General features: G+C 37.7%; 1 protein-coding gene across 1 annotated transcript; it reads right to left on the bottom strand.

Annotated features, from left to right (window-relative positions):
* Nucleotides 1-11,173: 11,173 nt before the first annotated feature.
* Nucleotides 11,174-15,613, bottom strand: LOC139738675 (uncharacterized). The gene is made up of 4 exons (XM_071649296.1): nucleotides 15,577-15,613; nucleotides 13,353-13,450; nucleotides 12,623-12,753; nucleotides 11,174-11,324 (listed from the first exon to the last, which is right to left on the bottom strand). The coding sequence occupies exons 1-4, from the start codon at nucleotides 15,611-15,613 to the stop codon at nucleotides 11,174-11,176; spliced, it is 417 nt and encodes a 138-aa protein (XP_071505397.1).
* Between the last annotated feature and the right edge of the window lie 299 nt (nucleotides 15,614-15,912).

Here is a 15,912-nt window from a genome sequence, read left to right as displayed (position 1 = left end):
GATCATATCTGTTATGTGTTTCATTTCCATTTATTTTCAAGAGGCTTCGTCTGGGCATGAAATATGTTGATGCTGTTATTTTGTACATATTCTGGTACTCTACCATTGGCTTTCAGGGAGTATTGCTTTGCTTGAATCTTGAGTGTTAATCTGTTGCCCCATTTCTGTGTTGTTAATGTGTATTACTGAAATGTGGGCAAGTATTGTTCTGTGCCAGTAATGTCGTGTTCTTTTTGCAGAGTAAATATGTATAACCATCCTATGGAAATGTCTAGTGTTTTGTTCCTGCACAGCTTTAGAGGGAGTTCATCAGAAAGAGGAAGACATCCTTAAACCCCTGGTGTGTTTTGAATGCTGATTGGCTCAAAACTTCCTAGCATAGAAAGGGTTAAAGAGAGCAGTCAACTAGGAAACAGGGCTCACTGGAAATTTAGCAGACCAGTAAATTATTCGAAAGTTTGGTCATTTTGAATTTCCATGATTTAGTGCGGTGTTTAAAGGGGTTCTTCAAGAAGCGGTCATGGTGTATATGGGTAATTCCATGGGGTTGGGACTGAAATTGTGACATACAAGTTGAAAATTCAAGTTGGGTAAATTGAAATTTCCTTTTCCCCCCTGATTTGTTACTCCCATTCTTCAACATATTCCACTAGAAATCTGTTTATTACTTCGCACACTTTCAGTCAGCATGGGTAAACAGGTATGGCAAAATACCTATGTTACACGGACTTCATTTGTTGACATCCTTCATAATTTTGTGTTCTGAAATGATAACAATGAACACATCCACGTTTTTTTCGTCCATAGCACATCAACATGTTATTTAACAGGCGCATGAGATCATTATTAGTAAGATTGTATGTTCTGATGTCAACTGCAAGCCACTTTTATTAACATGTTTTTTTCTACAAACCATTAACAATTTCAATCAAAGGTTTAACTTTTTCATCAAGAGTGACACAATGACAATATTCTTAAAAGCACCACAATTGAAGCAAGTGATTTGTATGGGTATTCAAGTGAAAACATGATTTTATTGTTATAATCAGGGGTTTTCAGACAACAACCTCGCCCACAGTGTACTACCTATGTTACACGGACAGTATGTCTTTGTAACATAGGTACACTACGACATATCAACTGATTTCCTTTATTGTGGTGTGAGATGTTAAAACCTACACATATAGACTTTATGTATGTTCCCACAAATAACACTATTGTAACAGTTCTTTGGAATTATATCTACTGCACACCTGTGGAACAATACCTATGTTACACAGACTTCAATTCTTTGTAACTCTGGTATGAAAGAAGGCAGACTTAATCAGAAGAAGAAGAAGAAAGTGAAGCTTTACACAATTTGACCTAATATACACTAACAACATCATCAACTAGTTTTCAACTAACTAAGAAAACTAATAAAGAGAAATCAGACAAGTCTTCTTGTCTTCTCCATGTTCTTTGTTTGAAATTAATTTCTGCTCTTTTGTCCAATGTCCATTTAGCCCTCGATTTTTGTTTTTCTTCTGTCCATTTTCCCTCTGTGCAGTTTTCTTCTTGTCTAGTTTGTTACATTCGCTCTTCTTGGGTGTTGCTTTGTCGGCTTCCTCTCTGTTTGTGGAGTGCTGTGGATGTGTCCTTTTCACTCTTTCATGTAGTTTAACATGTAGCGGTGGTAGAGGAGGAGCCATGGCAGATTCATCAACAAACTGAACAAAAGGTGTAAAGAGAAATAGAATAAAAAAATTAAAAGAAAATTTTTGTCGGGGTTGACTATATATTCCTGTTGATGTATCTGTGTGTTTATGAATGGAATTAAATAATTTTAACAATTTTGCTAACATTTCTACCTCTTGGCATACCCATTAGCTAGAGTTCCATGTGTACCTCCCACCAAAATTGAAAAAAAAAAATGGGTTATGCTTAAAATTATGTAAATATTAATGATAATAATAATATAGCATGTAAAACATAGGAAAATATCATTTTCATACTCTATGCTAAAAACTTGTTTTCAGATGCAAGCTACACTGTAGGAAGGGCAGGTCGCTGCCCCCAGTGTCCTAGCTAAGGTTAGGGCTAGGGTCAGGGTTACGGTTACGGTTATGGTCCTTAATAGACTCCCAAAATAATACTAGGCCCTATTTTATATTCATCCCCAATCAAAATTGTCGCCCTCATTTTTGAATGATAGTGTAGAGCAATAATAGTCTAATTTTGATTGGGGTTCATAATTTTATTGAAGCCTTTCCTACCCACTACCCACCCAAACTGAATAGGACACTGGCATTTTAGCTTTGAGACTTCACAGTGGGTGAACATGGAATGGAAATGGTGAATCCTTGTGAAATGTTAACAACTTCATCAGAGCATCTAACAGGTCAGTGAAATCTTGGAAGGAAAATATTGACATTTTCGAAGTAAATCTGTTAAAGAGAAAGAATTTCACAGCTCCCAGTTCCCTCAATATCACCAGCAAAATAAGGCAAACTCTATTTCTCTAGTTCAGATGCAGTCTGGACATCTACGTTTTCCAACTAGTATATAGTGATTAATACTAACTCTAGCACGTCTACCTTGGTAGATACCTAATGACAAAAGGGTCCAAAAATTCACAATAATCGGGAGGTAAAACAATTTTATATTGCAGTGAAGATACACTGATATACTTTTGTATGGTTTTCTAAGAGAGGAATATATGCTCCTTTTGCAGAGACCGGCATGGACGGAAAATTTGGCAATCAAAATTATGAACATGAACCTGTAACAAATATCTCAGTATGTGGGACTACAGTATCATCGTCCACAGTATTTTTGGCCAGTTCAGAGGTTTAGATGTCATTTTTTTTCCTCTAATAGAGTTACAGAATATGACAAATGTTATTATTTTCGTAAAATAGCGTAAAAGCTTACCAATTGACATCAGAAACATTAAAACTCCTGTACCTACGTTACATGGACAACGGCAGAAAAACAGATCTTGCACTGTCCAGGTAGGTGTATATTGGCTGTGAGTAGTTTTTCTGCCATTGGGGGAGGACTGCCAGTGACATGAATACGATTGCTGAAGTTAGTAGCTCTTCTTTTTATCGCGAGACGCGTCTTTCCTTACCTACGTTACACGAAGAGGCCGGACATCGCACTGAAGTACAGTGATATGTTCCGTATTTTCTCGTTTATTTGGAGGATTTTGATGCTAATTTTTGGATAAGAATACTCCTGAAATATAAATCTCATTATAGAAATAAAGTTTCTAATCATATTATGATTGGAAGTGTATGTAAAACCATGCTATACCTATGTTACAACAAAAATTGCCATGGACATCATTTGTAACATAGGTATGAGGTTGCTTTAAGATGCTCTGGTGTTCTTATTTTGTTACAAATGTTTATGTGCCTTATAGTCTTTGTAGAAGTCACCTTGCCTCTCTTAATTATTATAGGCATAATGCTGAAAGGTTGTATATTCCTGTTTTACATTGCCATGAAAATGGCATATATTTATGTCACAACATAAACCACAAAAAACCATGGGACATCATTAGTGAAACAGTCGTAGACAAAATACATTTGTACACAGGCTTGTTTTTTTTTCATCAAATAATTCTGCACACATTTCTCTCCAAGAATAACTGCAAACCACGGACAATTATTTGATACATTTTTCAGAATATGACTTTTATTCCCTACACAACATGAAAATCTAGAGAAGACCCAACCCCATGGAATGACCCATATGATAAAAAGACATTGTGAGGGTAGTGCCAATACTCATTGAATTTGTACTGAAAAAGACCCAAGGTATTTCTTTGTCTTTAGTTTGAAATGATCAACATTCTTTTCTTACCGACATGTGACAGCACAAAATATCTTTGATATATGTGGATTAGAGTTTTGGAAAGTAGTTTGTTGGAAAGTAGTGTGAGATTGAGAAAATAATTTATGTGAAACAAGTTTCACGCAGACATCAGCACAGTATGTGTGACATGATTTATGCTTTAATCGTCACAAGACACCATACGAGATATTCTATCTACACTGAAATCTTCAACCATCTTGAAAATCTGTCCAATGTCACTGGAGTTGTTGGTGATGTGTTGGTTCTGTTTTACTTGTATCATTCAAAGCTCACTTTCTCTGTGGTTAACATTCTCCTTGTGTTACGGCATTCCTATCGAGAGATGAAGTTTATTGCCATCTCGTCTTCTAGTTAGAGCAAAAATGTTTGCTTGAGAGTTTATACACCTGTTCACTCATGCTGCAGTGTTCTATTCTGACAAATGGGACGTCATACTTTGCCTTTGCTCAGATTGATAGGAAGAGAACATGGCATATTCCAAAGTTGTACAGTGCTAATTTGCATAGATACAGTTAAGAGATGCCAGCCTGAGGAAAAACGTCAGCAAGATGCCAGCAAGAGGAGCAAGTATTGTGAATACATATTTGGATGTTGTCATGTGTGGAGGGGAGGGGATATTTTCTGAATTTTAAACTGATGCTGTCTACTGAGGACTTCTCTACAAGTCACGCGACAGGCAAACCAATCATCCTACCAGTTGGAAATGCTACTTATTAATCTGAGGAGACTCCACTTGTAGATGAGGTGGCGTGTTGCTTGTTCCTTACTTGCTTTATGTCAACATTCATACGTGCCCGTCGTGAAAGAAGCCTGTCTTTCCCTGCTGCTATCAAAGACGGCATTATTATCAAAGATTGATAAGCGCTGTTGATTTGGACAAAACATATAGATTTGATATGTCCTAAAAAGCCCAATGACTTTATCGGGGGGGGGGGGGCATTTTGATGGCAGATTAACAAATTTGAACAAATATTTAAAAGTAAAATATCAAATGTTAAAGGGTGTGTACAGTTCTGGTCGAGGTGAGGATTTAGCTTTTAACATTTTGCGAAATATTCAAAGAGCATGCAATTCTAAGGGGTATCAAATGTTTATTTGATGAAAATCGTTTTTGAAATGGCTGAGATATCAAAAAACAAGGTGAAACAAAGAGATCCTAATAAAGTTGTGGCATGTAGTCTTTTATTATTATCACTTTTTTGGATTTCTCAGCCATTTGAAAACCAATTTTCATCAAATAAACGTTGAATCCTTCTTAAAATTACATGCTCTTTCATATTTTATAAGAGGTTTCTCATTATCTCACTTAGGAATGTAAAAAACATGAATCCCCACCTCAACCAGTACTGTACAGCCCCTTTAAGAATGTTGAAGTTTTATGTAGTATAGCAGATGTTTCTTTTTCTTTTTCCTATTGTTTCCTGATCAAAAGTGCCTTCTGGGTTGTTTTCTGAGCAGCCTGTTGTGAAAAAGCAACATAAAAATGCATTCTGTTTAATACAGATATATAGAGGTACGTTGTAGTGCATTAAGGTCGCGACAAAAAAGCAGACACTTGTTACTGCATTACTTCTTCGTATCTGTTGCGATGTTTGTAAGACATGGATGCATGCGTTGTTCATTTCTGTCCTTGTCCTTGATATTCATGCAAAACCTTTCATACTTGTAAGGAAAAATGAGTTCAAATGCATGTCTCCCAGAAGTAAACACCAAATCCCCATGTCCTATTCTATACTGGTCCCTGCTGTCAAAAATGCCGATGTCTCTCTCTCAAAGTTGTGAAAGTGTCTCTTCACAAGCACAATACTGAGATGTAGGCCCACATGATACCTTACCCTTATAATTATTGTGTGTGTGTGTGTGTGCTTGTTTGTTTTATTCAGGAATTTTGTATGTTCAGATGCATACTGTGTTCATATAGTTATTGAAAAGCATATGTAGGTGTGGGGACAAATTTGTGTTGCATCATAGGCAATTGATACAGTTGAAGCACTGAATGAATCTGCAATATACATTCAGGCATGCAGACTGCGGGATACTGTAATAAGATGTCACCATGCTTGTAGAATATCTTTAGTACCAAAACGGGTATTTAATGCTTATTTTCCATATGTTATATGTAGCGAGTAGCTCAGACAGGAACCCATGTTGAAAGTCATTTTGTAAATTGCTTGTACATGTATTTGTATCAGATCGTCTGCACAATCACTCTGTGCAAGCAAGCCACGTATGTGTATGTGTATGTATCCCATGCATGTTCTATACTGTGGTCTAGATGACAAAATATCCTTTGTTCTTTGTATAAGTTTTGCAATTTGTGACTACGCATAGCATTCTTCAAAATAGGCTGAAAATGGAGAAAGGTTATCCCTGGGAGATTTGTGTTGTTGCCTCATTCAAAAGGGTGACATACATACTGCCAGCTGGCAGACAAATATACAACTTGCGTAGATGTTAAACGTATGAGACAGCTGTGTGGTGGAGATCGTGATACAGAGCTTTCGTGCACTCTATGTTTGAAGAACGCCGCCTTGTACCTATGTGTGTCAAGCATGGTGTATTGGTGTTGTTGGCTTTGATAATTATAAAGTCGCCTTCAAACCTCTCAAGAGCTGGAATGGAACAGGTTTTTCTTGTCCCGAGAGAGCTATGTACACTGAATTTGACACTGAAGTTGACACCGAAGTTGTGACACCGAAGTTGAAAACCAGCTCAAAGGCGGGCTTTGTGTTACATGCTCACTGTTTTCAGCAAGTGTCAAGATATGGAAATGATGGTCTCTGGGAAGGGGACATCATTCCATGTTAAATATGCAAATACTTCATTTAAAGAAGGTAAAGGGGGAAACCCTATAAGGGAACATTAACACATGTGTTGTATTTTATAATGTTGTTTGTTCCTATAAAGTTATGGTATGATATGGTGAATGGACATGGTAGTAAAGAGTTTTATAGTGATTCCTTACAAAAGGGCATTGAATGATCTGGATTCCAAAGCTCATGGTTAATCAAAGACTATGCAGGCCAAGAAGAGGACAAGATTCTGTCACTTTTTCTGTGAAATTGTCCAAGATAAGCTTGCAGCTTTGTAATGTGCAGAGATTCTGTCATTTCCAAATGTTGTTGGCATATTTTGACAGACATTAAAACTGTACAAAAAAAGAAGCATAAGAAGTACAGCCACCTCTGTCAAAACACCAACTGACCTTGATTTCAAAAATTCAACCTGAACCAAGTGTGGACTGATGAATATTGACTGTGGCAATCAGTGTAGGGTTGGTATTGGGATACTATCAGTAAGTAAGCCACTTGTATATGTGATGATTTTGTTGGCATTATTTGGTTGTAAAGGGCCCTGTTGCATAAAACCCTTACCACTAGACTAACCGCTCCTTTCTAGCGGTAAGTCTTCAAATTAGCGGTAAATTTTATAATCCTTGATGCTGATTGGCTGTGACGCCTAATTTTGACGGTACTTACCATTGAAATTCAACGGTAAGTTTTATGCAACGGGCCCCTCATTGGTTAGTGTTTCTTTGTGCTACTGTGCATTAGTGGGCCGTCATTGAAAAAGCAAAATTGCAATGGGCCAGCTTACTACATGTAATGTATTCAAATTTGTAAATCTTTTTTGTTAGCGATCCGCATACCTAGTTACTGTATCCACCTCCACTTACATGATGCATTGCAATACACTGTACTTTTATTCCAGTCTGCATGCATCAATTGTTGCTATGTCAGGCGAGCGAGCTTTGAGCAAGCTCTCTGGTTATGATGAATAGACCTTGTCGGAAAGGTATACATCAAATGTGATTATGTTGGTGGGCTGAATTATTGCTAGGATGACTGCGGTATCTTGTTGGAAAGATGTATGTGCTGGTATGTATGTGAAGTTAGCCAGGAAGATAATGCCATCATTCAACACCCTTGCTTCATTATATCCACTAAACTTGGATAGAGCTGCCTGTTCTAGTGAAGTTTCCACTCCAGTGAGTATTATATATAAGATCCGAGTGTCAAACCCAACGGTGGCTTTTGCATTCATGAACAAAAACACTCCTCTCGACCCTGGTGTGTAAATGGGTACCTGGTACAGGGGAACTGCGTTCTGAAGAGGTAGGATATATATAAAAACTCTCATATAAAAGGTGATTTGTAGGGTTCGACTCTTTATATTTTGTGTTTTTGTACCCATATATAACAAGCTAATTGTCACGTTTTTTTAGGTCCTCTGACGATCGTGATAAGGTCCCCTGTACTGGGTTATATGTCACTGTGGCTGGATGTTGCATTTGTGCCACCAGAAAAAAAAAAAGAAGCAGATTGGCTTGAATGTTCCCCAGGGATAGAGTGAGTGCACTGACAGATTCCAGTGTCAGGGGTAATATCTTGAAAAGCACTAGAGCACCAATTTAAGTGGAAAGTTGCTTGACAATAGAATGACTATTGTTGACGACTTTGTTGATTTCAAGTCTGTTTACCAGATTTTATTTGTTAGTTCAAACAAAAAATCTGGTCAGTCTATCCAGTGTTTGACAACTGTGTGATTACATAAATGTAAATTGTTTGTGTAGCGTCGTGTGAAAAGACAAAAAGAGAATTCTAAGAAAAATGTCTCACAAATGTTCTGTAAATCATTCACTCCTTCAAGAGGGGGGAGTGTGATGTGAAATTTAATTATTCAGCACATTTTTTATATGATATTTCGACAGTATACGCATCAAATGATTATCAGATCTTCATCTTTTTATGAGACCAGAGATTTTGTTACAATTCAATTGTGATTTATATGCAATAAACTCAAATTTTAATATGAAGATTCAAGTAAATTGCTGTGTAGTTATATGTGGATGATCTTATGACATGTTGGTTGTGATCATTAGATCAAGCCAGTCATTGCTATTTCCTTCAAAGGTTGCATAATTATGTTCCAATTTTACTGCACACAAATTTCTGAATGGATATGTGTGGTGTATGTTTCTGTAGTGCAGTTCAAAAGATCTAGCAGAACTTGAAAAAGATAAACTTTGCTTCTATCTTACATGTACATACATGCACATTCAAATACTGTACACACACACACACACACACACACACACACACACACACACACACACACACACACACACACACACACACACATAAACACTTGCACTTACACATGCACACTTGCACACACACACTAACATGGGTACATATTGCATATGTACATACATACATTGGTACACACATACTAGGCATACATACACAGGTGAAGGGTATACAGGTAGATATAGAAAAATACTAACATTGTGCAAACACATGTATACAACCATCAAATGTTTCTACAGCAATATCTGCAGGCACACTCAATGATTTGTATGAATTTGAATTCAATTTGCTTAACATTTAGAAAGTTGCGAATCCATTTTTTTTTCTTAATAGATTTGTGCTGCTGTGCCTTTTCTCAATTACATTTCATCGACCTTGCCTCAGTAATAATCCAAAGGGACCACAGAAAATCCTTGGACTTTACACAAAAGAATTAACATGTTTATAATATATCCATCCAGGGTAGTATTTTTCTTTGACTTAGCTAATTTTCAACTTATATGTGAGATCATCTTAGGCAAGGTTGGCTGTATCTATGACACTTTCATAAACACATCTACCCAGAGAAAGTCAAAGCTTTCCTGCAATTTCTAAAATGATCTGTTAAGTTGCTTTGTTTTTTCACATTTTTTTTTTTTTTTTGTGGTCCACAGGAACTAGGGAATGCTTCTGCATAGGACATCATACTTTCATGACCATGTCAGCCACTTTGAACACTCCTAGACTGCTGCATTATTAAAATGGTACATACGATAGTACTTTCTCACTCTTTACTCACATAAGACTCTGGTAGTCTGAACCACTTACAATATATGTTGACATGCAAATAAAATCATTTTCTTTTTCTCCACTCTCTCTCTCCTTGAGGTAAATCTTGCAGGTTTTAAGAGTCGGGAGTTAGGGTGATTTCTCACATAGACTCTTGTCCACTAGAATATCAGTAAATAGCAAATATGAAATATCCATCACAAAGTAGAACAAGTGACAGGTGACTTTCATGGAAGTACTGTATCATATCCCTTTAAACTAGTAACCTCAGTGACCTACACAAAAGTATAGTAGCTGGGAAAAAAACTCATCTGTTCTTGGTGCGCAAATATGAACTCCGATGAAAAACTCTTTTTATACTCTTAAGCTGGAATACAAAGTAAGCTCAAGAGCCACACACATATTACATCCAAAACATAAATTGTTATCACAGGTAGTTGAGTCATTTAAGACTTTATGCTGCAAATAATGTTTCCCCTTTCAGCTTGAATGCTGCAGCACAGACAATGAGTACTGAAAGGAAGACTGCTAAAGTAAACGTATTTAACATTTCAGTTTCAGTTTCACATTGTTTTAATTCTGCACTTGAACCCATGAATCACACAACAATGTTCTCATCAAAAACATGAATAGGAGCACTTAAAGAGTACTTAAAGGAATAAACATAATGACATGATGTATACAAGGACATACATTGTATATACGTACAGTCTGCACTGCATTTAAGGTACAGGTCAGTGGCAGATCCAGAGGGGGTGCAACCGGCACACGACCCCCCCCCCCTTCATTTTTTTGTTAAAAACAAAAGAAATAAAGGAGAAATGAAACCAAGACGTGGCACCTGAAATATCAGTTGCGCCGCCTTTACAGAATTCCTGGATCCGCCCCTGCAGGTGGAGGAGATTGTCATCAGTAAGCAGTTTGCTTGAGTAGGATTACCATGTTAGGGGCCTTGTAATTCTCTTTGTTCTAACTGCAGAAACAAAACACACTTTACAAATAAATTACTTGAACCTCACATATATACAACAGCATGCATGCATACATGCAAAAATACCATACTTGTGACAATATGATACTTGCAACTTATACTGATGTCACCTGTAAACAAAACAAGCATAACCATTCTTTCCATTATCAAAGTGAACAACATTCCATTTCAGATGACATGATGGCAGCTACCAATATTAGTGTGAATCCTTCATGTAAAACATAAAAACTCCTGTCCTACCCTCAACTTCATCATTGGCACAGAGTCTCCATGGAAACCGTTTCATTGCAGACACATCCAAACTTGCACTGCATCCATACAGGAACCAAACTCAAGTTCTCAACTCCTAAAAGGCTGCTACACTAAGTAACACACACAACTTCTTTAGGAAGACTGGTGTTCGTTCAGTTCTTTCATCAAACCAACACACATCACACATTTTGTGCTTCCTGTCAAACAAGGGTCATGATCTCAGGAGTCCACACACATGCTCAAACTGCTTCCTCGCCCGTGCGATGTACGGCTCTTGGTGTAGGTGAGTGCATACCAGGACTCCATAGGGCAGGTTCCCCACTAGCAAGCCAACATGGCTCCCAACTGAAGCTGCATAAAGACTTCAGAGTTAGGATAAACAAACATTACAACTTTGATTAATTCAAATGGTTTAACATTGTCTAACCCACAACAAAGAACACTCTTTGCATACCGGTACATCCACTATACAGTCATTCTGAGACCTCACTTCTTTGTACAGTTGTATTGTAGAGGCTCTCTTTTTTCAAATACCTCCATATTCAAACATATTTTTTTATCAGGAGTCCGTCATTTAACCCGTTGAGGACGGTTTGATTTTGCTACAACATGCATTTCCCATAGACACCTGCCAGAGTATACGCGGGACTCATCCTCAACGGGTTAATATTGATCTAGTTAAAGAAATATAAAAAGTAAAATATTATAAAACACTAGCAGACAGTCAAATAAATGTTAACACCACTGAATCAATGCAAATGTTAACTCTCAGTTACCCTCGTCTGCAAAAATCATTAAATGAAAGTCATATAAAATTCAAAACTTCTGAAGTAACAGTGATTGTATATTTCTCAAACCCCTGCATTTCATGAGCTAAATATGTGAAGTGAACCATGCAAAGTATTCCCATTGTATTGGTTAAATCACCAAACTTACAATGATGGGAAGAAGGAATAAGTTTGCAGAAAATGATGTATGCATAATCAACACAAAGGAGTACTGGTAAGTAGGATACCAACTCCATTACTATCACACTACATTGTATCATGCTTAACGGGATAGTACAGTATTGGTGGAGATGAGAATTGGGCTTTAACTTTATGCGAGATACCAAGAAAACACTTTCGAAATAGTACAGAGCATACCATTTTAAGAGGAATTCAAAGTTCATTTGATGAAAATCGGGTTTGGAATGACTGAAACATCCAAAAACAAAGTAAAACAAAGCGCTCATAATAAAGTGTGGGTTCCACACTTTACTAGAATCGCTCTGTTTTGGATATCTCAGCCATTTCAAAACCAATTTTCATCAAATAAACGTTGAATTACTCATGGAATTACATGCTCTTTCATTTCTTATCAGAGGTTTCTCATTATCTCACCAAAAATGTTAGAAACCTGAAATTAGGTCTCAACCATAACTATACAATCCCTTTAAGGAATAAAAAGACTTATCATGAAGAAAAGGTGGTATATAACATGCCATACAAATCACGATACAGGCAACTCCTGTTGTTACAAACTCCTCAGGAGTGGCATTTTCTTTTGCTATAGCCGAACACTAAAGTTCATTTACATACTTACCGGTACATGATAATTTTGGAACCTAAATTTTTACTTTGTTTCATCAAGACTCTTGCTAAAAACTGTGAAGGCCTACCTGCAATTAGTTTGCTTGTGAACTTGGAAGTTGAGTGTCCCTTGTCCAGTGACATAAACATTGAGCTTGGGTCTCATAAGTGATGTCTGGGAAGGGTTGAAGATTCTCAGAAATTGTTTGGCATCAGAGATCTGCTTCAATGCAAGATAGAATATAATTATAAACAGATAAGTTGGTGATGTAGAAACAGGTGAAGAGAATACTATAATTTTGTCATCAATGCTTCACTGTACTTCACATTGCTCAGTGAATGTAATAATTACAGAACTATCCTCCAATTCATATTCCATTTGCACACAAGCATTTAAAGCTCATATGCAAACTTTTTGTTCATGGTAAACTCAATTTGAAGAACATAATTTAAACTAAGGACTACAATTCAAACATTACCAAAACATCTCAATCTATTGTCATCTTGCTGCATACAGATGCTATATAGCAATAATGCAAAACATTCTGTTCTGATTTTTCATATACATGTAACTCTAAAAGAAATTGGACATTGATTTTAGTAAAACATTTTTGCACCAATTTAGCTCCTATATATATTCAGAATTACAAAGTGACTTCTTGGATTATCTATACATGGAAAATATTGTGACATGTGGGGAAGTATTGGCCTACATCATTGAGCTTGGTGAGGTGGTATGAATATGAAGAAGCAATATACTGCATGTCATCCTCAGCTACCTGACGTACAATTGGCTGTTAGTGTTACTGTACATTTTACCTTGTGAAAATCTGTGAGTGCTCCCATAGAGTACAGACATGCCCCTTGTTGAGATAAGAGGCTAACCCCAGTCACTGTGCCATTGGATAACAGATGATCTGTAGTATGAAACAATATAAACACATCAAAAAGGAGAATACTAGCAAAACATCCAAAATACGACAAGATCCAATGTCATCATTTATGGTAATCAGAAGGCACAATTCAAGCACCCGGGTTTGTACATTCTTCGAATCTTAGTAATCTTACATGTTCAAGGGAAATTGCACCCAGAAAGAGTGCAAGAGTTGTATATGGTTGGACCTGCTACTCGTCGACCACTTTTTGGCATCTTAGAAAATATTCTTCAGTTTCACCTTAATTTCATTTCACTATGGTACAAAATACTGCAGATTCATATGCAAGCCCAGGCTCAGACCGTTGACTCGTACCGTACACACGGAATTTTCGGCAACAAATGCAAGGGACATGTTTTACTGTGTGCTGGTGCAAGCACATTTAATATTTAAACTGACTGCCTGTTTTCCATTGAACATAATTCTAATAAATGGCATGTGGTATCACACTAGCTAATGATGCTTTTCTTCAATCCTTTTTCCTCCCGTTTCTTCAGGTTAAACCTGTTCCCTTATTTCTCTTGTATTTTATATATTATCAGGTTTCAAATATTCTAGTGTATTGCACCCCGTCGCAAGTTTATTTTTGATCTTATATGCAAGAAAACCATTGCACGAAGATGGTTGATTTAAAAATAAGTGGTTAATGAGGGGCAAATTACATAGACTTGATACTGTGATCAGCGCCCCAACGCAAATATAACTGTGTACAACGGAGAGCCTCAGGTTAATACAGACTTACTTTACCTATCTAGCACAGAGTTAAAAAACAAATAAACAACCAAAACAGATTAACACGTTATTCCTTTGACAACCTGGACAGTACGGTAAATAAAGAACTTTGTATTGAACTTTTAGGGATTTATTAACCCCGTCGCGGGGCGCTGTAACACTGTTACTGTGTTACAGCGCCCCGCGACGGGGTTAACTATTACTATACTACACTGTAATACCATGAGTTGATTTGATAAATAAAAGAGTATTAAAGACGGGGACAACTTCTCTATTTGTAAGATTTGTAAGATTTTATTGACTCTATCGATCCCGGGCCCCTCTCGGGGTATGAGAGTACAAACATATTTACAATATATATGAATACAAAAAATATCAGTGATAATGTACATCAGTTCGGGAAACCCACTCACAAGGGGGGCCCCTCCTTATAAGTAACCCGTCCCCCTTATAAGTAACCCCGTCCCCCTTATAAGTAACCCCCGGGGCACCCCTTATAAGGAGTCTCCACGCTTTTTTGCAATGCAACGCGAAAATGAAAGGACTGCGGCAATTCGCTTGATTATGTCCATAAAGCTTCACAAGTTTCCTAGTTACTCACGAAATTTGAGCAAAATCGGTTTGAGGCATCATATCTAAAATCATGGATTTAAATGCGATGTCAAACGACCCATGCGAATGCTGAAATGCGAGCGATTACTGGCGCGAGTGTCGCCAGGCGCGGCGGCGCGGCAATGCTTGAGTGCAGACGTGGCGAGTGAGTAGTTGCTACATGTCCTCAGTCGCCACGTCTGCACTCAAGCATTTGCCGCGCCGCCGCGCCTGGCGACACTCACGCCAGTAATCGCTCGCATTTCAGCATTCGCATGGGTCGTTTGACATCGCATTTAAATCCATGATTTTAGATATGATGCCTCAAACCGATTTTGCTCAAATTTCGTGAGTAACTAGGAAACTTGTGAAGCTTTATGGACATAATCAAGCGAATTGCCGCAGTCCTTTCATTTTCGCGTTGCATTGCAAAAAAGCGTGGAGACTCCTTATAAGGGGTGCCCCGGGGGTTACTTATAAGGGGGACGGGGTTACTTATAAGGGGGACGGGTTACTTATAAGGAGGGGCCCCCCTTGTGAGTGGGTTTCCCGAACTGACATAGAGTCTATAATACATGTGAAAACAAGGCATAAAGATAAAGGACGTTAAACTACTCTACCACTAGCGGTCTAATTGTTAGACCTAACTGTTACGACTCTAACGTGTTACGTGTACAAACATTCACATCTACTTTACTTTCTACATGATCAAGAAGAGCCTACTACTAGAGTAGTACGGTGACGTACAGGTACAGTCATACAGACAAAGAAATGCTGTCACTCACCATTTACGAAACTCTCCCAGTTCCCTGAACCGTCCATGTTCTCTTCTTTTCTATGGCCAGTAGGCAGCTGTCTGTTGGTCCTGGCTGGCCCGCTTTTAACATGTACACTATGTAGATCTTTCTATGTCCAGTCGCTACTGTATAGCTCGGCACTGGCCTGATCTTAGGGACTTCCCGAAGTTGGAGACCCCTTCATTTTTAAGATGTTCCCCAATGTGCCAAACGAGCATGAATACCAATATATCACATGCAGACCGCTCTCACTTTAACGGTTCTGATAAAGTCAGATACTTGCTTGAACAGCGCCATCTAGAGCAATCGGCGAGCAACATTTGA

This window comes from Diadema antillarum, unplaced genomic scaffold (genome assembly GCF_040938485.1).
Source record: "Diadema antillarum isolate AM-2024a unplaced genomic scaffold, OU_Dant_1.0 scf00000029, whole genome shotgun sequence".
Lineage (NCBI taxonomy): Eukaryota > Metazoa > Echinodermata > Echinoidea > Diadematoida > Diadematidae > Diadema > Diadema antillarum.
The sequence above is the reverse complement of the archived record's forward strand: the minus strand, read 5'-3'. Positions and strand labels throughout refer to the sequence as shown.

Bases quoted from the DNA above. Each gene is read 5' to 3' on its own strand.
- LOC139738675 (XM_071649296.1), bottom strand. From the start codon at position 15,613: ATGGACGGTTCAGGGAACTGGGAGAGTTTCGTAAATG. The intron at 12,754-13,352 runs GTAAAATGTACA...GCATTGAAGCAG, and splicing joins CACTCACAGATTTTCACAAG to ATCTCTGATGCCAAACAATT. The intron at 11,325-12,622 runs GTAGGCCTTCAC...CTAACTCTGAAG, and splicing joins CACAAGCAAACTAATTGCAG to TCTTTATGCAGCTTCAGTTG.